The 21,623-nt window shown below is 34.1% G+C and overlaps 1 protein-coding gene across 2 annotated transcripts; it reads right to left on the reverse strand.

Moving 5' to 3' along the window:
* Nucleotides 1-222: 222 nt before the first annotated feature.
* Nucleotides 223-8,779, reverse strand: LOC129320205 (zinc finger CCCH domain-containing protein 38-like). Of its 2 annotated transcripts, none has more exons than XM_054965497.1 (5): nt 8,587-8,779; nt 4,345-4,758; nt 2,338-3,452; nt 1,191-2,188; nt 223-512 (listed from the first exon to the last, which is right to left on the reverse strand). In XM_054965497.1, exons 2-5 carry the CDS (start codon nt 4,710-4,712, stop codon nt 483-485), a joined length of 2,511 nt encoding a protein of 836 aa, XP_054821472.1. In that variant the 5' UTR covers nt 4,713-4,758; nt 8,587-8,779; the 3' UTR covers nt 223-482. The 2 variants fall into 2 exon arrangements, with proteins under 2 accessions (XP_054821472.1, XP_054821471.1); XM_054965496.1 differs by having other exon boundaries at nt 4,336-4,758.
* Between the last annotated feature and the right edge of the window lie 12,844 nt (nt 8,780-21,623).

Consider the following 21,623-nt stretch of genomic DNA (forward strand, 5'->3'; position numbering starts at 1 on the left):
TTATAAATGGAAGGAGGGAGTATTTTAAAATAAACCATATCTACATTACATTGAAATTGAGAAGGAGGATGGGGTTTTCATTTTGCGGACGTAAGAAGGAAAGCACCAAAAAGGCCACAACGATGATGGGGGAAAAAAAACGTTCAGAGTTAACAACTTTCAGACCATGAATCCCACGTTGTAGCCAAAAAAAGAAAAAAGAATCCTACGTCAGCCTCAAACTGAAGTGGCAACTTATGTCCGATAGCAGAAGACACCAAAAATTTTTCCCAAAAGAAAGAAGGGAAATTATCAAAAAGTAAAAAATAAATAATCCCAGTTTGTCGGTAAGCAAGAGCTGTAAAGAAACCCAATTCGACCATCAACTACAACAAACAAAAACAAAAAATCTACAATGTACTGAAATATAGTACACAATGAAGATAATAACCTCTAACATAATGTAATAAGATAGTCTAGATGGCCAAATTCCTATACTGGCACTAAGCCTTCTGAACCTTTTCAACATATGCCTGCAACAGAAGGAAAAATATGCTAGTTATCACTTTATCATTTAGCTTGACACTTGATAGACTTTAACAGAAGAAAAAAGTATCTCGATTGCAAACTTAGATTCAGAAGCTGCCATAGATCTCCACTACCAAAATAGACTACTTTGACTTCAGTTATAAGATGGCTACACGTTCAGCAAGAAAAAATGGTCGAACTTGAAGATCAAAATAAGTTAGAGATCACGTAAGCTAGAAACACAACAATTCAACAGAACAAAAATCAGAAAACAAATAAGATTTCAATATGATGTGGATATTTGAAGAAGAAATTTACTAAGATTATTTGTTAAATTAACAGAATAATTAGACTATGAAATAAAAAAGAAATAATCAAGAAAATAGATCAAGTTAAAAATTGGTTCCCAGAATTACATTTCATTGCATATGAGAATGAGACTCTAAATTTTATGGTCAGTCATGCAAGAGAAACATCATAAAGGTACACAAACCCGTGCTCAAGATTCCAACTCATTTTCTCAAACAACTTTCCAGAAGCTCTAGCAACAGACAAATTAAGCCATATATAAAATATAATTAGTTTCCAGATCAAAATTCACATGCATCTAGAAAAGCAACTAAGATGGGGAAGACAACGAGAAATCCATCAGAAGTCTATTTTCAACATGCAAATGAACTGACCTGTACAAGTTTGTTAAGCTTTGGTTTCGAAACTGACAGATAGTGATCAATTTTTTCTTGTGTCTGAGGGATATGAGCCCCCTGCATAGTACCGGTTACTTTATCAACAACTTTCTTCACAATTGTTTTATAATGTTCTTTGTTGATATGACCTTCTTTCCATGTTGGTTTCAGAAGCTCCTTAACAAACTCAACCAGCGCAAATTTAAAAGCACGAATCCCTTTCACATCCTTCATTTTTTTCGCCTCATCAGGCCCATTTTGGTCCATATTTTCTGAAGGGCCATTATCTTTTGCATTTCTATCTTCCGCTCGAGAATCTTGCCTTTCCTCAGCTGCCACGTCATTGTTTCCCTCATTAGCTTCAGCTTTTTGACCTGGCTGCAACGGCATTAAATGTTCACTCTTGACAATTTGTGCTTCTGAAGTCTTATAAGAATCACCATGATTTTGTTTCCCTGAACCATCGGCAATTGTTTTACTGGGAGAAAAGGATGGCGTGATTCCACCTGCATCAGTTTTCTTTGGCTCCATACCATCATTCATTGGATCATACAGCTTCCGGGATCCAATAACAGGATCAGGCTTGATGCATGCACTGGAAACAGGCTCCCCAGACACTTCAGTTTTGGTTTTGGGTAGGGAGGATGTGTCCTTTGCATCATGAGAATTTAGTGCAGCATAAATTTGTGGAAGTTGCTGACCTGTTCCCAGGAAATGAACCAGAGAGGCTGAGAGGCTGTTAAGATGAGCAAGCTGTTCATTGCTCACCATGTTTTGAGTTGGATTGTTTATTGTACTAACATGCGATAAGCTTGCATCCATGATGTTTGGTTCAACACTAAACTTTTTTACAGAAGATGCTTGGTTCTGAATAACTTCAACTAACCCTCCAAGTGGAGGAGCAACAGGGACTGCCCCTTGACTTTGTCCAACAACATTACAACTAGAAGGATGCAAAGCATTTACATTCTGTGTGTTCTGATTGAAACCTTGTCCTGACAGAATTGAAAAATTGTCTATGTGAGAACCAGGAGAATCCTGAATGTAATAGTAATATCCTGCTTAAAATCGTGGTTTTCAATGTTAAAAGGTGTATTTAAAAACAAAGGATGTCAACTCCCCGAAACATCAAGCAGATAATTACCTGGAGCAACTTGTAATCTACTATGTTCGGAGGTGGCTAAATATGCACCACCCTGGGTCAAACCTTGCTTTTTCTGTCCACTCTTGTCTTCAATGTGCCCAGAAGATCCACTCCCATAATTCCAATCAGGAGACATTTCTGCATCATCAAGCCATTTGTCAGTCACAATTGATTGGGGAGCACCCATGGTAGTACCAGCATTTTCTGTCTTCCATTGTTCTACTTTCTTCTTGTCACCCACAAAAGGTGGCTCCGCATACACTTTGTTGTTATCTAAATTATCGCCCCATCCATCAGTCCTGGGCCAAGTAGTGAATCCAGGATCTGGTATGCCCATATTTCCACTCTTGTCTTCACCCAGCTTTGCTGTATCTGGGACAGCAACAGCATCATTCAGTTGTGGACCATCCCACATTTTATCCACGTCAACCATATCTGGACCCCATCTATCATCTCTTAGCCTTCTACCAGGACTAACTGAGTTACTCCCTCTTGTTCTATCCAATGCCTGATCTCCACCTGGATTGTCCCCCCACCTGTCATCTCTTAATCTTCTATTTGGACTCCTAGATGCCTGCCTATCATGAGAAAACCTGCAATGTTTACCATTGCGACAATTGCCTGCTGCATAAAATTTGCAGGGAGTACCACTAAAGCGGTTTGGCTCATGCCCACCACTACGCTCGAAAGAACTCTCCCTACGCCTTTGATCAAATTCCCTCTCTCTAGTTGATTCATCTACATTTCCTTTGCTCATATCATCAGAATTGCTATGATGCACAGACTTGCAAGATGCTCCCATTCTACATTTCCCTTGTGCAAAATTGATACAGGTCTCACTTGATCTTCCACTCCTAGCAGAAATGTCCCTGCTTTCATAGGGAGCAGAATATCTAGGAGGTCCATCTTTCCTGTTTCTCCTGTCCCAGCCATCCTCATAATTTCGATTGTCATGGTGAAGAAAATGGCAACGGCTGCCTCTTCTGCATTTTCCAACAGCAAAATCTCTACATGGTTGCGGCAATCCTCCATCTCTCATTCTATTTCTGTCATTGACTCCTGATTCCCACCTAAACCCAAGGGCAGGGCTCCGGCTCCGGCTCCGGCTCCTGCTCCTAAATATGACAACACCCAACGAAAGGATAGGCAATCAATAAAAGACACTGCATTGGCAAAAACTAGAGCTGATACATCATGTTGACTCTTAAGATCACAACCAATAAATTCATAACAGTACTTCATAAATGAGAAAGGGTGTTTGGTTGACATGATCTTGAATCAATGACCAACTCACCGTCAAAGATCCAAAATAGAGAGCAATCAAAAAGTTCAAGAATGACAGTGAAAGAAAGAAATACAGCACCATGGTCATGAATACACCTTATTTGCACAATCTCAAAATTGCTGTTGACATAAAACATCTTTTGAAAAAAAGCTAACTTCAGCTTTGAAGATTTTCTCAGTCAGCCTCTGTTGACAACGACGTGAGAGTTAAAACGCTAACAAACTGTTATCCCTACCAAATTTCAACTAAATTGGTCATAGATAAGTCAAAAATCTAGTAAAAATCTTCTTATATTTATAATTCATATTCTTGCCCAAAAAGTTTACATTATGACGTCAATCTTAAGATATATTAGTAGAGCTTAAATTGATTTCTAATCAGCATAAAGTTTTTTGAGCATGGTCTACAAGGCAAGAGTTTTTAACCCAACAGTGAAATTTGATTAAGTTTTTGTTTCAAAAAATAGAACACTTTTCTGTTTACAAGAACACTGTTCAAAGATGTCAGATTGTTTTGGTTGAGTGTGAACAGCTCCCCCTTGGAATGGCAATGCTTCATGGAACAAGATGAAAGGATAAATAAATTTAACAGACTTTCAGAAGTTAGTATACAATTCCATATAATTGTTTATTTGTAGACGTTTTCCATGACAATCCATACTTCATTAAATTAGAAAATAGATTGGTAAATAAATGCTGAGTGGGGAATCAAACCTGACTGACCTGTCCAAACCATTTTTTGGGGAATGACTGCGCCTCTTACGTTTCCACTCCTCCAACCCTGGAGACATTTTCATTCCATAGCTCTCATCTGCGTCCCATGCCATTTTGGCATCCAAATCTCTGTTATAGTCTTTATTCATGATATCATCCTTATTAGAAACTCTGCCTCCAGAAAAAGGTTCTTTGTATGGTAATCGCATATTAGGTTTTAGCTTCTCATTCCCTTCCAGATAAGACCACTTTGAACTATTGCTACCAGTAACATTGGCAGAGGACCACCCAGATCGCAATTGCTTACTGTCAGATACAAACTCAGGTTCATCTCTTAAATCCCACTTTGAGGAACGCCTTCTACCACTCCCACTCATTCCACTTCCCAGAGCCTTATAGCTTCCCTCCAATTAATGCAGTGTGCTGGATTAGAAAAGCAACATATAAATACCGAAAACCAGGAATCTGAACTGATCTTTCTTTAAATTTTTTTTTTATTTGCTTGTTCGGCTCACCAAAGCAAGAAAACATGTTATGGAAAAAAAAAAACAGCCGACAGCTAATAAGAAAAAAAGCCTCATCAATACATTGCAATAGAAGTAACAATGCTGGTATTCTAACAAAGTCTGAAACAACTCGAATTGATCCTAATCTATGATCACATCAATCACAAGTCACATGTACAGTTGACCACATTCCTGATAAAACAAGGATATAGTGAGAGAGAGGATTTAGAACGGATGGCTGGGAATCCAAATCAAGAAACGCAAACATAAAGCGAAAATAAACAAGGAAAGAAGTGGGGGGATCAACTCAAAAGAGCTCTCCGCCTCTCCCATTTCAGTTGACCACTTTTTTTTTGCCATCAAACCCACAGAGAAGCTGAGAAACTATATAATGATCTCAGAGAAGAATCAGAGGTAGAAGCTGCTGGCTTTTTCTACCAATGTAATTAATCACGAGCAACCATGAATGCTTTTCACATACTTGAACGATCAAATTCGATTCACATTGCAGAGTCTATGTTAGGTTGTGATTGAACATTCTCATTCTATTTCCTTCCCCACCCAAATCCATCCCACGGGTTTTGCTAGTTAACATCAAAAGGAGAGCAAGCAGAGCGTGCCAAGATGGACCAAAGTACAGAACAAACAAACTATCCGGATATTTTGCCAGAAGTAGACATAAAAACATAACTATTTTAAAGGCCATGTTACACTCTTCTCCGTAGGTTTTTTTTTTTTTTCCACATAATTTCTTGGCAAAAATGAAGAATAAGAGGATTAAGAATCAAATCCTTGAACATGAGTAAGCATTTAATTGGTAGGATAATGACGAGGAAGATAGACAACTGAATGGATGCTGCTCACATTTCATCATGGACAAAAATTTTCATCAACAGTTTCAGATGAATACAAAGTATAATTTAAAAGGAATATGCAACGAACTAGGGTCACATTTGTTAGGCTTCCATCCTATAGAATGAAAAGGAAGTAGACAAAGGATTCAATTCAAGTTTGTTTGGTACGTATAAATATCACTCTCTCTCTTATTCCTCCAGAAACCAAAAGATATAAAATCGTTACATCAAAAGTTTGAGGAAATGTTACTGTACACCATGGAAACCCATGTAAAAACTATACATTGGGACTTTACACTTCTTAAAACTTTTTGGGTGAAGAATATTTCAGTCATTTTCACTTTATTTATTTCCAACCCTCTTTTATTTCTATTATACCAAACACCATTACAAAAAATATTCCCTTTCCATTCCCACGCAAGCTAAACACCATCTATATTCATTTCAATCCCGTTCCCTTCTCCATTTCCTTAAAACCCTTTTCAATATACCAAAATTAACCTGTGATAAACTGCTTCTCTAGAAATTCAGGATGCAGGAAGGGCATGGCACGTTTGGTCAGATAAGCCTGTCTCGCACATGCTCTGAATTTTAATTCTGAATTCTGAACTGCATCTCTAATTCTTTTCAATGGAAGTTTTATTTACAAATTTGTAATTATTTCGCCCCAGACAAATAAGAGCCATGCCATGCCCATACAACAAAAACATGGGTCCTTCATTCTTAAAAGCTTGCTGACAGGTAAGCACGTGTACATAGTCTCATAGACACATGAACATAGCTCCTTTTCTCATGTGTTGTACTAACAATCATTAGTTATTCCTCAGAGTATGAAACTCTGTAACATACTTTTCCAACAAGGAAAGACGTCACCTGAAAAGGAACTAATGGAGTCAAGATACCTATACCCATAAAAAGGTTCCTTAACATGGTCAAAATTACCGTGGCCAAGGTCAACTTCAGCACAGGAAACTGTATTGTATGTCCTTTGGAATCTAGAACAGGCTGATACAACTTGCTTTAAAATAAGTCCCATTTGAACCCATAAGCAAGCAAATGACTCACATTTTGACAGAAATTTTTGTTACTAATTCCTAGACCCAATAAATACATGAAACTTTTAGCAAGGCCACCAAACAATAAACATCAGAAGTCGAAATAGCTTCTTTCACAGTTAATAGGTCCAGTATTTCAGAGAAGCATATCAATCTAAGTTCTCAAATGATTTCAATGTGATTTTAACATCAAGACAACAAAGATGTTTTGAATTTCGAACAAAAAAACAAAAGAATCTAGCACTTTCAACTTCCCAATAATCTTCCAAATCCAAGTTCACATTCTCCATAGAACATGAAAAAACCTTATATATGATGAAAATTGTATATCTTTACAACACTTGTACTCATAGATTACAGAGTTTCCCCGATTGTAACACTCAACAATCGACCACTCAAAAGCAGACTCATCTGTCTACATGTCTATTGCATTAGTTTCTCCAATGGCTGTTCTTGAAGCACATTTGGCACTACTGGTAAAAATTTATTTACATAAGGTGAGACATCCTTTCCAATTTCAAAACTAGCAAGTGGTTTATGCTGCTATCTCAGATTATATTGAAATAATCATCACTCTGAAAAAATTCCCAAATAGATTGTTTAATGTGTAAAATTTCCAATATCGCTCTTGTAGAGGGACCAAATCCCATTTGAAACATATTTACACCAGCTACTTGGAATGAACTTGCAAACATCTTCACGCACTGATCACATGACATTACTGCAGAAAAATTGTATCTCATATTAGTACTTCAGAAAATGTACTCTCACTGAGATACAGAGAACTAAAGCACATAGGAAAGTGCCTAGCCTACTACCTAATGTCTCATCTTGACAAGCAAGGCGGGAACACAAATGAAACCCTAAAGATGATATCATAAGGTCAAGAGGTATGAGTGACCAAATAAATCTTCTTCCATCAATATCAGTTGAATAGTCTTTGGGCAACTTTAGCATATAAAGTGACTTCACAGTTGGATCACAGCTAAACAAGGCTACATATATCCAAGAGACACTATATCCCAACTGTCCGAAGTATATCATATAAAGATGGTGCCCAAATAAGAACAAAGAAAGAATAAAATCAAAACCAAGATCAAACGCGGTATCAACATTTAGCAAATTGTATGCTACATGATTTTCAGAATTCTAAATTCTCCACCTAAAATCCTAGAACCGAAAAGGAAGGAGATGTTTCACCAGAAGCAAATCAAAGAGCAAACGAAAGGATGAGATGGAACACTGAGGGGGACTTGCTTTCTTTTATTATAAGTCTGAAACTAACAAATTTAATCAGAATCCATAATAATTGCAGGTGTTCCTAATTCAGCAATACATACTGCCCTAGGCTAAGGTACAATACTCGCGAAAGGGAAGACCACAAGTAGCAAGGGTGCCCAGTCTTCCATGCGAAGACCCGGCAAGACATAAGTGGCGGTATTAAAAAAACTAAAATTAATGAGCTACTAATATCGTAATTCATAAGCTTCCTAATACAAAACAATTTTTTCCATCGTCCAGCTGGTAACCCGTTGAAATGGCCTATGGTTGCCTCAATGATCAAATATTTAAATGCTTGAGAACAGAAGATACACACGAAAATACGATAACCCAGTCTTCCCAATCCAAGATATACTCTTGAAACCGAAATTGTATTGTACATGGATAAAACCTTAAAATTTGAAATGAAAGGGAATGCAACACTACACTCACAGTATGAGAAATCTAAACAACAATTTCAACCGGGATAAATATTCACAAAGTAAAAGAAAGAATGTCGTAAACCCTAGATTACACATCGAAGGACAAAAGTAGAGAAAGATAGGGAGGACTCACAAATTAGTTATGGCAGAGAGTCCAAAGAGAAACCCTAGAGTTGATCACATTGACAGGAGCAAAGAGAAGCGCGTGATTTTGCCATGCCAAGGCCTGTCGAGAGACGGAGTTTCCGAGTAGCGAGCGAGGCAGTGAGGCACTCCTAGGTGTTGAGTTGTGCCGTTTTTGTCCACATTAACATGAGAAATATCTTTGTTGGATCATTCTATGATACTAGTAATGTTTTTGAAAAAACACCCCCCTCCTTTTTTGCCCTTCTGATGATCTAATCCTAGCAAACATTGCATTCCCCGCTTTCCAATATCATTATTCATTAGTAATTATTATTATTTTATTAATATATCAGTATCAGAATAAAAGATATTACTGAAAAAAAAACTCCGTGCAGTCAAAAAATTTGCCTTAGGTAAAACATAATCTTTAATATAGAGCACTTAAAGACAAGGAATAAAAAAAGTAAGGATATGAATAAAAAAAATTTAACCAGTATCCTATATTTTGGATAAAGGGATGCTTCTACAAAACAACTTATATTATTATTTAAGGGGAGTAAATACTTACAACTTTTCATCTACCCTTGAATTTGTTTAATTATTGAGAGGTCCTAAAGGACTTGGGTGTTTTTTTTTTAACACACATGAAAAAACAAATTTGACCTCCAAGTATTAAAAACAAAGCTAGAAAAAAATCCTGTCAAATCCTATCATCATCACTCTTTTCTCCTATAGGCCACTTGTTGAAGCTTTCTTCCCCACAAAATTTGTCACAACTCAAATCCCCTTCCTCCACATCTTGCCACCTCCACTACTGTTATCACTCTTCTTAAGGTTCTTACTCCTCCTTCCCTCTCTCACGTCTCTGCCTTTCTTCCTCTCTCCCCTCCTCAATTCCTCTAAAATCACTATAAGCATGAAGCCCTCTTCCATTCTCCACTTCTAGTCCCACTCAGACCAACAAGTTCGCCCCTTCATTAATGCACTTCTTAAGGTTCGACTTCAGTGGTTAAAAGTCGAGGCAGGTCATCATGACATTGTAATAAAATGATTTAAACACAAGACTCTTGGGGTGGTTACATTAACATCCAAACATGGAGATTCAAGGGGAGGATTCTCCTTTTTGACAATTTTACGAGGGCGAGAGGGTTGATTAGAAGGAAGAGGTTGGTGTGATCGGAGAAGTATTCGAGCTCGCCGAGGGGGAGGTGATTGTGGTGATTAAGGTCAGCGATAGAAGGGTGAGCTACGGGTGAGATTAACTAGGAAGCTGAAGGATGGAAGCATGGCGTGGGGGGAGAAAGCGACAGCAGTTGGAACAGAATCAAGAATGAGATCCATCCTTGGTCTATGAAGGAAGACAAGCAAAGAAAAAGAAAATTCTTATCATCGTCAAAAGTTAGAGGGTATTAATGTAATTGCAGTGAAAAACTTATTTATTTTGGACTTAGTAATAATTTGTACATTTCATGGGACTTTAAGGTAATTATAATCATTATGAGGGATTAAACAGTAATTCTCCCATTTTTTATCATTAAAATCTTAGTGTTGTAAATATATCAATAATTATTTTGATCTAAATAATAACTTTTTTATCTTTTAACAATGACTAAAAATAAGACAGAAACTAATAAGTTTCACTATATCCTTTTCTTTTTTATTTTAAACTGGGGGCATTATAGTCATTTCACAAATGGCATTAATGTTAGAAAGGTTCCAGTAGACTTAAGAAGAGTTATTATGTTTCATAAGATCTCATTATTATTTACATATTTTAAGGGGATTTCCTTGTCATTTTCCTCTTTATTTAAAAATATATATGTAAATTTTTAAAAATATAATGTTGGCAAATAATAAGGTTGTTGGGAGTTGGAACAAACAGAAAGGGAGATGATGAGATGTTAGAAGTGGAAAGCGATTATAGGAAAATAGGAAAAAGAACAAAAATGGAAAATTACATGTAACCTCTCAAAATTTAATTCAAGGGCTAGATTAATTAATCGAGAGATTTAATTAATTAATTGTGGTAATTAGTCATTAATTAGAGAGCTTGGATGGCCATTTATGCTTATTGGATCCTTTATGAGGTTTAGAATATGAGTTAAAGAGTCATTTGGCCATTTTAGGCCTGAATTGTCAGGCTTAAGTAATCCTTCCTATTCTAGCCATTCACCACAATAGATGAGGCCTTAATTTGTGGCAGACACGATGAGATTTTAAATCCTGATTCTGCAATTTGAAAAATACATAAAAGAGATAGTTGCGAAAGAGATCCAAAAGGAAGGCACTAGAACTTTGCTATGGTTCACATTGGAGGCTTCTTAGAGTTTGTTTAAGGGTGATAATCAATTGGATTCTTCTCCTCTTGCACCATGTTTACACATCTTCTATACTCCTTAAGGTAGTTGAGGTTTGGTTTGAATTTATGGCTAAGACTTAGCCGTTCTAGTGACTCTAATAGAATATATGGATGTTATTAAATGCTTTTAATCTTGAATCTTGATGGTTGGTGATACTAAATGCCATTAATGATGGGTTTAAAATTAACCTTAATGTTAAATAACTAAGTTTAAGCTAATGAGGGTAGCTAATAGTATTTATGAAGCACATTAAAAGTTAAATGCGCTAATGGAAGTGAGTTTTAAGGTTAGTTGTGCTTAATCATGCTTAATGAGAGTATCAGAACTTAATCATGAAATGAGAGTTGATTAATGATAATCAATTATTACTGATGTTTGTTAACCTCAATCTGTAAAATTTTTGAGTTAAACAAGTAAGGTTACCCTTACAAATTCACCACAATCTCCAGACAATCAAGATAATTATCGATTTATCAAATTACACAAATGAGAACCCAAGTTTTTAAGTTTTCCAAACTAACAAAATCATTTTTACAAGTATGAGTCATAGTTTAAATTAGTATATAGAAACATGAGATCTTAGAAAGAATTAAAACATTTGCATAAACATTGAAAACAATAAATCGGTAGAGTAGAGAGTCGTGCACCGTGGCTTATCACACATGTGTTGCAACTTGTGTGCCTCTGTGCCATGCATTGCACATAGTTAACAGTGAATTTTGCTATCATATGATAGCAACCCGGGTAAAATTTTTCCGTTCGATGTTTGATTAAAGTAATCTAGGTGTCACAGAGAGCTTTCTCCTAGCTCTAACTAATGGTACTAATTTCACAATTATAACATTTCTCAATCAAATTTTGGATACCAATTTCAAAAACCACTCCTTTTCAATCTTATAACATCATAAAGGTGCTCAATTCACATTTCAAGTGCTAAAAGCCAATTTTACACCCTAGACTACACTCAAAAGACCAAAATAGACCTGTGCAATACACTATAACTCACAAATAACCAATGCAACATATTTTCAATGCTCAATCCCTTAATTTCAAAAACAGAAAGGGGGGATTCAGTCACATAATCATCAATTAATCATTCTCAATCACATGTCATATCCATCCCTTACTTGCATTAGTATTTTTGCCTTTTCCAGATTTTACAATTCATACATACTTAACCTAAAGCCCAAAATACACAGCTTAACAAAATGACCCATAAGGCAAGTAAGTGCACATGTCAACTCCTAAATGGCAACATCATCAACAACTATACACATATGATACTCAAAATAAAATAGGCCTACAAATTTTAGGATCATAATCCTAAGCCTCAATTTATTTCCATCGATCTCATCCCCGATAAGCTAGCACTTGTAATGTTAAAGATAATGGAGTTAGTACAACTATTCAGTAACCAATGTTCATCTAACTTAAGCTAATGCATATTAATCAATTTAAATGTAAGTGACAAGGATATCAATTTCAAATCATTTAACATCTTTAAGAGCACAAACTCAAAATTCTCAATCATAATAACACGTGCTCATAGAATAATGATCTAGTCATACAATTTCATCTAAAAATAAACTAAACATATAAGTTGTTTTACTAAGGTCACAATACAGACAATCATGTGCCCTTTTTTAACTCCATATGCATGATCACACTATTGGATTAAGAGCATAGTGAAAAAAAAACAAAATCTAGAAACCCTAACTACTATCTCGGACAGATCGAATTCAATTAAATCAAGTTGAGTAGAAGTATTACCTTTTGTATGTCAAACTTTCAAGCTTCCCTCAACCGTTTGGGACCTCAAGTACTGACAATGCAAATCATCTCCTTATACAGGTATCTACACGAATAGCTTTCAACACAAACAATGTACTAGCACTTCCAACATCTATTTGTCTTATTTTAAACATCAAACTTCTCCTTTTATTTAGGGTATGTCCGTGGCTTTCAAAAAGTTTTGCTATCAAAAGTCTATCTCTTATTTAAGAAGCTCGTCCTTTTCTATACTATATATAGATAAGGGTTTTTCTTTTCCCTCATGAATTTTCCAAAAAATCACAATTATTTTCAAAATCATATCTTGAGTCAATGAAATAAAATTTATCTCATAAATTAAATCTAATATATATACATATATTTCGAATATATATATAATATTATATTTTAAATTTTATATTTCATATACATTTCATATATATTATAAATATATATAAGATAAATATTCAAATACATATATAATTCATTCACCCTGGATAAAGAATTGCATTCATTGAATCCAGACACATTTCAGAGTAAATGAACTTAGGCATTATAACTTGAGTTAGGCTATTTTTGTGTGCAACCTTGTAAGCCTGTATGAAGTTAAGAACAGGCTAATAACGCTACCAGCCTATAAGTCACAAGTTGCCTCTAGTAAGACATTATGACTGTCTAATTTAAATAGAGATTGATGATCCAATGTAACCTATCATATAATCATATTACATTCCTTTTATCACGCTATATTTTGGTCAAGTGTGAGACATAGAATTGTCATTTTCCTTTACCTAACGATTATTTTCTCAATCTTTAAGTTGACTGACTATAGCAATAAAACTGACCTTTCTATTATAGTATGGCCATACATTTTCTCAATCTTACTCATCAAGGGGCCCAATAATATCTCTCAATTAATGTGAGGGACAAATTTATCTTGATTACTCATATTCCTCTATATGAATACCACTAAACTCGATCATAGCCTTTATGATCACATGGTTAAATGTGACTTTTGATTATGTCAAAGTTTAATGGTCATTATGTAGGAATCCATTATGATCTCAGGTCAAAGGGCTTAGTGATATGGTTACATATGAGATAAGCTTATGACTTGTATCATGTATCTTTCTCATAGTGGGTCGGTCCATCACCTTATACCCTTTCAAGTGCCTATAATTTTAATTTATATCTTTATAATTAATTAAAATTATATTATTCTTGTTTCATCTATGATCCCTCATAGATGACCGACTAGGAACATTCAGGACAATCAATATGATTTATCTAAGGATACAGTTATCATTGTGAATATGCAATTAATATAATTGTTCATTGTACAATGATTGGTCTTAAGATACAATTTCCAACACATACCTCCCTTATATCCTCTTTATGTCTCTAGCATAAAACTTTAGGCTATATCACAATAGGATTATCTATAAACTGAGACTACCCTAGCCATTTATATGTGAGAAGCTACTTGGCTAAGGCTTCCTAACTCATTTATGGGTCATGATTTTTCCTATTTATCACATTATGAGGTATCATTCTCCCTAGACTAACTTCCTCGTTGAATAAAGGAAAACAGTCCCTCATTGAGTAAGTGGGACGATTCTATAAACAATTTTAACAAGCCATCGAGCTCAGATAGAAGTCTTACCACATAGATTTTAACTCACTACTCCTCTTCCTAAGTGAACTCTTACCTCACATGATCATGTAATACATAAAAAATGTAGTTTCTCATAACATGTAATTATTTCACACATTAACATGTCAATTCACTTCATTGTACTTTACTTTTTCTCAATTCATAATTAATCATAGAACATTAAGTCTCATATAGTCATTGAACTTCACAAACCACACATTATTGAACTCCACACCATAAACAATCATGAAACTCCCAATTTTTCACATTCATCAAACTTCACATTTTACAAATATCATTGAACTCTATAAATTATATCATTGAACTCATTAAATCTCATATAATTATATTATTTTCAAAATGCTTTATGCATATTGCATTTCAAATAATTTCACATACTCTAAATATAACATTTTAAAATGATAAACCAATCAACACATAAAGTACAAGAAAGAGTTTCCTCTAGTTACCTCATACCTTTAAGAGGTTAAAGGTTTTACCCCTCAAATACACACTTCTAAAGCTTCCACGAAGCTTGAATGATACCAAATGTAATCACTCTACATTTAACCACAATATAATTCATAAATATCCCTTTTTACACAATTTTTTCTATCTAATTCAATACTTCTTCATTCTTAAAATTCAATTCCTTCACATATAAGGGTACCCATAGGTTTTAACTTTCTCTAACTTTCATGAACTTTATTGAACTTCTAGATAACCATCAATAGAGCCACATTACTCCACCCACCTCATTTATAACGAATTTTTGGGTATTTATTACCCACACCCACCAATACTCACAACACCATCAATGCTAGGTTTTAATGAATTAAATAACTCCCATTACCTTTAATTAAGTTAATAGATTCAGACCCATAACTCTTATAAATAAAAAATGATCATTCTAATTCAAACTCTAACTTTCAGTATCAAGAGAATAGTAGGAGAAAGGAAGTGGAGGCTATATATAACTTACCTTTAATGCTAGAAGTCTCTGAACTATCTCTAAAGGTCTCTAAATTTATGCCCTGGCAGAGCAATTGGCATGCTTTCATTTTCTTCTTCTCCTTTTTTCTAATTTCTATCTGATATGTGTGTTCTTTATTAGAGAGGCGTATGGCATAGAGCGGTCTTTCCTAGGGCTTTTGGCACACATACATCACAACGAATGAGCCATATACAGTGACATGTGGCACAGATTCGTATCCCTCAAATTTTTCTCCCTTTTTCATGTCTAGGGCAACTTGATTTTACTTCGAACCCATATTTAAGACTGAAATCACAATCAATTGCACTAATTAGAGCCCTTTGGCCACACACCTTATTAAATTACCTAATTATCCTAATTAAGCTTAGTTAATTAGGTTTAAATTTTTAGAATTTTACACACTCTATAGAGTAATTACTTAGAGCTTGATAGGTTGAAGGAAAGCTCGCTTTGAAATCCAAGTTACACTCTTAAGGGTGGTAAACCTAAAAGTTGAGGTAATTAAAATTTAATTTTAACACATATTGTGTTTGTTAAATGCAGTTCTATATTGTTGTTGATGATATGGTATGATGTTAGAATCACAAGCATGATTATGTTGCCTTATGGTTATTATATGAATTGTGAAACTTGCCTATTAGCGTGAAAGTTATACTTGGTGGTAAAAGTTGCCTTGTCATTTTGGTGATTAAAGTTTTGATAAGAATGAGGCATTTATGCATTGATTATGAAATCATGTGAGTTTGAATTAGATATGATGATATATATGTTGTGAAAAGCATGCAAGTTCTTGAATAACATAAACATTGAACTATTGAGATACGCATGTGGATATGTATTTGTATATATTTAATGAACTTGCATGAGCTTAGATAGGTAGGAGTCCACCTAATATAGGAAAGGGTATTGTCAAAAAAATCCACATGATGTAGCCTCTTATGAGTTTGCGCATAATGGTTGACATGTTTATTTAATATATGTGCTTATTATTGTTATCAACCTTTGAGTTTGGTGTGGGCTAGGTACAATGCTCAGTATCATTAGTCACTATAAGGATGGTATGAGTTGAGTAAGTATGACACCTCATAATTCAAGAAAGGAGAATCTATGGTCCCAAGAGTGAGTGTAGGAATTTTTGACTAAGTAACCCTTCATAATTGAAGAGTAAGGCTAGCCCAGTCACATAGGTTAGACTTGTATGAGTTAGTAGCACATAAATTTGATAAAATGATATAAGGAGTGAAATAAGGTAGTTGCATATGATCATGCAATTTATTGCTTGGTAAAGCTTCAATGATATCATATGAATTGTCCTATGTGTTATTGTGCTTTGTTTGTTTTTAATCGCCATACTTTAATATACTTTAATTAAATTATTTGGTTATTGAGATTGTATAATCTCACTCCTATTTGTTAACATCTTTCCAATAGATGATAAAGCAAAGGGCAGAAGAGAAGCCTCTGAGGCCAAGAATTAGAGATTGGTGTTGTAGTGTCTCTAGTTACCCTAAGTTGTAATAAAGTATATGTTTTTCTAACTCTAGGATTTAATTGTCATGAGGATTATTTGTCATTTTCATGTAGCCCCTTTTTTTTTACCTAGGCATTTTGGTTGTTTGGCCTTTCATGTTTTCTGAGGAAGGTCAATCATGCAAATATGTTATGTTGGGTGTTGATAATTTATATGATATATGACATGATTATGCATGAATGTGTATGATGCATGTGGTCAGTAAATGTTAATGGCTTGTATAGGGAAGATATTTGATTGTGGTGCTTTAAGTGTAAATGCTTGTCTTGACACTAAGTGCTCCAAGATCCTTGATTAGTGTCAGATTTAAATAAAACCAGAGCTATTAGATAGATGGTTAAACTATCCACATATGGATGCTTGGGATCACCTTAATCAAAGGTTCAAGCTAAAAATTAGGTGTCCCGAAAGTTATAATTAATTGCTAATATTTTTGTGTTATATTTGTGTATAAGTTGTGATGGATTGGACCTTGGGTCATGGCAAGTGGTTTTTATGCGACATACCACCCGTTACAGTAGGTGCACCTAGAATTTTTGAAATGTTTGTGTTGCCCCTGTTTCAACTTGTTTTAAATGCTCAACTTCTTTCCCACATTTCTGCAACTATTTTCTCTCTAATTTTAATTGTTTTGCTAGGGTTGTATCTTGTTTTCTTTACTTTCAAAATGATTTTGGGATCCTATAACATCTCAAAAATTAACCTAAAGTTAATTAAGTTAATTTAGAGCAAATGAGTAATTTTGAAGGAATATTTAGATATAAATAATTTTAGTTAGAAGATTATTATTAAATTTAATTTAGATTAAATTCTAAATTATGATTTTATAGTAAATAGAAATAGTAATAATAATATTATTAAAAAAAAGAAAGAAAGAAGAAGGTAAAGGAAAAAATAAAATAAATAAAATAAGAAAGGGATGGGGACGTTCATTGTATTTGTGCGTGTTAGAGATATACATTTACATATGCACACAAATTAAAGGAGGGGAAGGGATGTGTGTGTGTCTTAGATATATAAATATAAATATATATATATATATATATTATACCAATTAGGACGTTGGTGTGTGTGTATGCAATGAATAAAAAAAAAGGGCTGCCACTGAATGACCTTCACATATGTCATCATTAATATATATAAAAAATATAAGAAAAAAATGTGGGACCTACACCCATTTTAACACACACACAAGCCCTTTTCTTTTGTCCTGATCCTTCCTCATCTCTTTGTGCGCGCAACATAAGTGTGAAAATGAAAAAAAAATAAAGCAAGAGTGTTGCCGGCGATAGGAACTATTTAGAAAGTAAAGCTCCATAATAAAATATTTCAAATGAGATTTTAAATATTTTAAGATTAGGTAAGTGTTCTAAATATTTTTTCTTAATCATTTTTCCCTTTGAACTGCAGATTTTGATATTTTGAAAATCTTAGGGTTTGAAAGAGAGATAAATTTTTGATGAGTAAATCTAGTTGTTGAAGTTGTTGGTAGTATAATAAATATTCTAAAGTATTATTTTTTGATAGAATTGAAATTTAAGGCATTTGAGTTTATACCTAGATCCCTATGGGTAGATTTTTGGTTAAATTTAAAAATATAAATTGATTTGTTAATATTGAGATGATTGTTTGAGATGAGAAATAAATTATTATGGCTATAGAATAATGATTCTAGGCTTAATCAAGTTTATAATTTTTGAATATTTTTATGTGCAAATTTTTAGAATAAAAGAGAAATTTTGATATTAAAAAAATTATTGAATGATGTTTTGTAGCCAAACTTCAATAAAATTATGGTGAAGGAGACTATTAAACTAAGTAGATAGGTTCAAATATGTGAAATTAAATTTTAAACTCAAGAGGCTAAGACTAAGGTCTTAAAAAAAATAAACTAAATACTTAGGTGTTAAAGTATGAGTGAAAACTGTGTTAATAATATTATTGATATATTGAGATATGATCAATTGTAGATTAATTTTCTTTTGACACCATTCAAGCTTTGAAAAGCTTTGGAAGTGTTGTAACTTGAGGGGTAACCTTTGACCTCTCAAAAGTTGAGGTAATCGAAAAAAATCTATTTTATGCATTTGTATATTACTTAATTAATTATGTTGATGAAATAAAAGAATGTGTGTGTGTGTGTGTGTGTGTGTGTCTAAATTTTAAAATGATTGTTTGTAATGCATGTGGCTTTGTTGAGACTCTATAACATGTGACCAAGTTAATTATGACTTGGTGTGAGTAATGAAATTGATGGTTGATGATGATGTAGACACTCTTAGTTGTAAGTTGTGGATTATGTACAGTGATGAATTGCATATGAGCATGTTGAGTTTTATATGATTCTAATGTAGTTTTATGTGATAATATAAAAATTAATGCAAGAGGCATGATTAAAATATAATGATTCTTGATAGTTGTTGAGCAAAAAAGTTGATGAGCATATGGAATAATTATGAATTATATATATAAGTTTTTAAAATATATTTTCTCATGAGCATGATCATATGGTAGGAGTTCGCCTTAGTGAAGGAATTAGTGGTTATGCAAAATCCATATGGTACTTGGCTATTAACCAATAATCTTAGGGGTTATAGTCGCTATTTACCTTGTAAGGCACTATAGCATTGTTCCTATTAAGGAACTTGACCCAACTAGCCTATTTGGAGTTTTGGGTAAAGCTAGTTTTGGGTATGACACCCCATAATTTGTGATTTGGGAGAAACCGTGTTCATAAGTGAGTAAGGTAACCCTGGTTCAGTAGCCCCTCACGATATGATTAAGGCCTTGGGTAGTCTCACCACATGGACGATCCCTTCTGGTTGTTGGCCCATGGATTTCATGTCAGAGAAAAGAAGGGGGGTATAAGGAAGAGATTGATCATGCATATTATTATTATCATGCCATTTGAGTAATTGATGGCTATGTTGAGAATATGATTATAATTATGGAAATGAGAACATGTATTAATTATGTGAATACTGTATATGTGGCCATTTGTGCAAACTTTGTACTTGACTTTATTCCTGAAATTATTCACATGAGTTAGATGTTAATGTGATTAACATGTTACTAATGTGATTGTTTACATGGTCACCTTAATAAACTTATTAGCCACTTGCATTCATGATTAATTACCATACATTTGTATAACTTAGATGTACCTTGATTATTAAGTGGTTGTACTCACTCCTCTCTTTTAACATATTACAGGAGTTAGCTTATCTCAGAAGAACAGAGGAAAGGAGTATTAGGCCAAGTGATAGTAATCACTTTTGTAGGCCTTTTTCTTTTTATTTTGATATGTGTATTTAGTTTATGATATTGCCAATTAGGATAATATATTCTTGATCCACTTGCATTATGGGTTTTGTGTTGGGTGGAAATGTATTTTGGGCCCTAGGGAATGTGGTTTTATGCTTGTGCTATATTAACGGGCTAAATATTTATGCAAGTGAAAATAGTTAATATTTACTTAATTTGAGAATTTGAATGTTGTTATGGTCTCCCCTTGTATTTTTGATGTCCAAGGGTGAGCAGTTGATATTAATTATATGTGAATGAAAAGAAAATTCATGCATATGATGAGCCATTGATGAATAGATGATATATAGAGTATGATGATTAGATAATAGTCATTGTGATAAATGTGATTGAGACCTTAGCCCCCCGCTGCCAGTTATGGAAGGGTTTGAATGGCCAAGTATCATGTTGTAAAGATGTATATATGTATTGTGGAGTAAGGCATAGAAAGAAAATAAAGGGGAAGCTCTTCTCCCATGTTGATGTGTTTCTTTTATCATGCTTCTGCATATGTCTAATCGAATGATATGAGTTCTTGTAATATTTTAAAAACTTAGTGTGAACACTGTATTTAGTCCGGACATTTTTTAAAATTTAATAATAAATAACCAAGAAATATAAAAATACAAAATGAAATTTAATCCTTTCTTAGGATTATATTTTAAAAAATAATTTTAACATAACAAAAAAATTCTTGTTTAAGTCTTTTAAAATCTCTCTTAAATTATCCCAATCATTCAAAAATATTGGAAATCAGTTTTTTTTAGACTTAAATATTTTTAAAGTACGGGCTTTCTAGGCATCACTTGGGCCTTCGATGGCATGATCTTCATCCTCGTTTATGGCACCGCTAATATCACTGGTGGCCACATCAATCCTGCAGTTACATTTGGGTTGTTCTTGGCCATGAAGGTGACGTTCATCCGAGCTTTGGTGCATATGGTGGCTCGGTGCTTGGGAGCTATTTGTGGTACTGGACTGGTCAAGGCTCAGTGGTGGCCTAGTTGTGGACGTATTGCTTTGGAAGAATTAGTGCAGAGAGGTCATGGTTTTAGTTTTGTCAACAGCAATATGGATGGAAAATTACTAGCAAATAAGATAAAGAAGATGGAGTAGGGTGCAAGTGGATCCCTGCATCTAACTAAGGAGCGTAGAAATGGGTGTTCAACATATCAACAAAGAGCATTGATTCTCATCCTGATCTCTGAACGTTGCAGTCTGAATTAATGGTAAGATTTCTATCTTAGATCTCTTTAGTTAAAAAACTTGCTAGTTGTTAATTTACTTCATAAACTCTTGAGTATATTTTGCTTCAAATATCATCAATTGGTATGTTTATAAGTTAGTTCTTTTAAATGCCAAGCTACTGGTTGTTTTTATTATCTTCTTATTTATTTGCATGCTCATTATGTCACCATTGGAAAGGAGTTTC

Source organism: Prosopis cineraria, unplaced genomic scaffold, assembly GCF_029017545.1.
Source record: "Prosopis cineraria cultivar Desert tree isolate PC_DT_omini unplaced genomic scaffold, ASM2901754v1 PC9, whole genome shotgun sequence".
Classification (NCBI taxonomy): Eukaryota; Viridiplantae; Streptophyta; class Magnoliopsida; order Fabales; family Fabaceae; genus Prosopis; species Prosopis cineraria.

Coding starts and splice junctions, on each gene's coding strand:
- LOC129320205 (XM_054965496.1), bottom strand. CDS start 4,712: ATGAGTGGGAGTGGTAGAAGGCGTTCCTCAAAGTGGGATTTAAGAGAT. Junction 2,189..2,337: donor TAGATTACAAGTTGCTCCAG/GTAATTATCTGC, acceptor CAATTCTGTCAG/GACAAGGTTTCAATCAGAAC. Junction 513..1,190: donor AGCTTAACAAACTTGTACAG/GTCAGTTCATTT, acceptor CTTCTGTTGCAG/GCATATGTTGAAAAGGTTCA.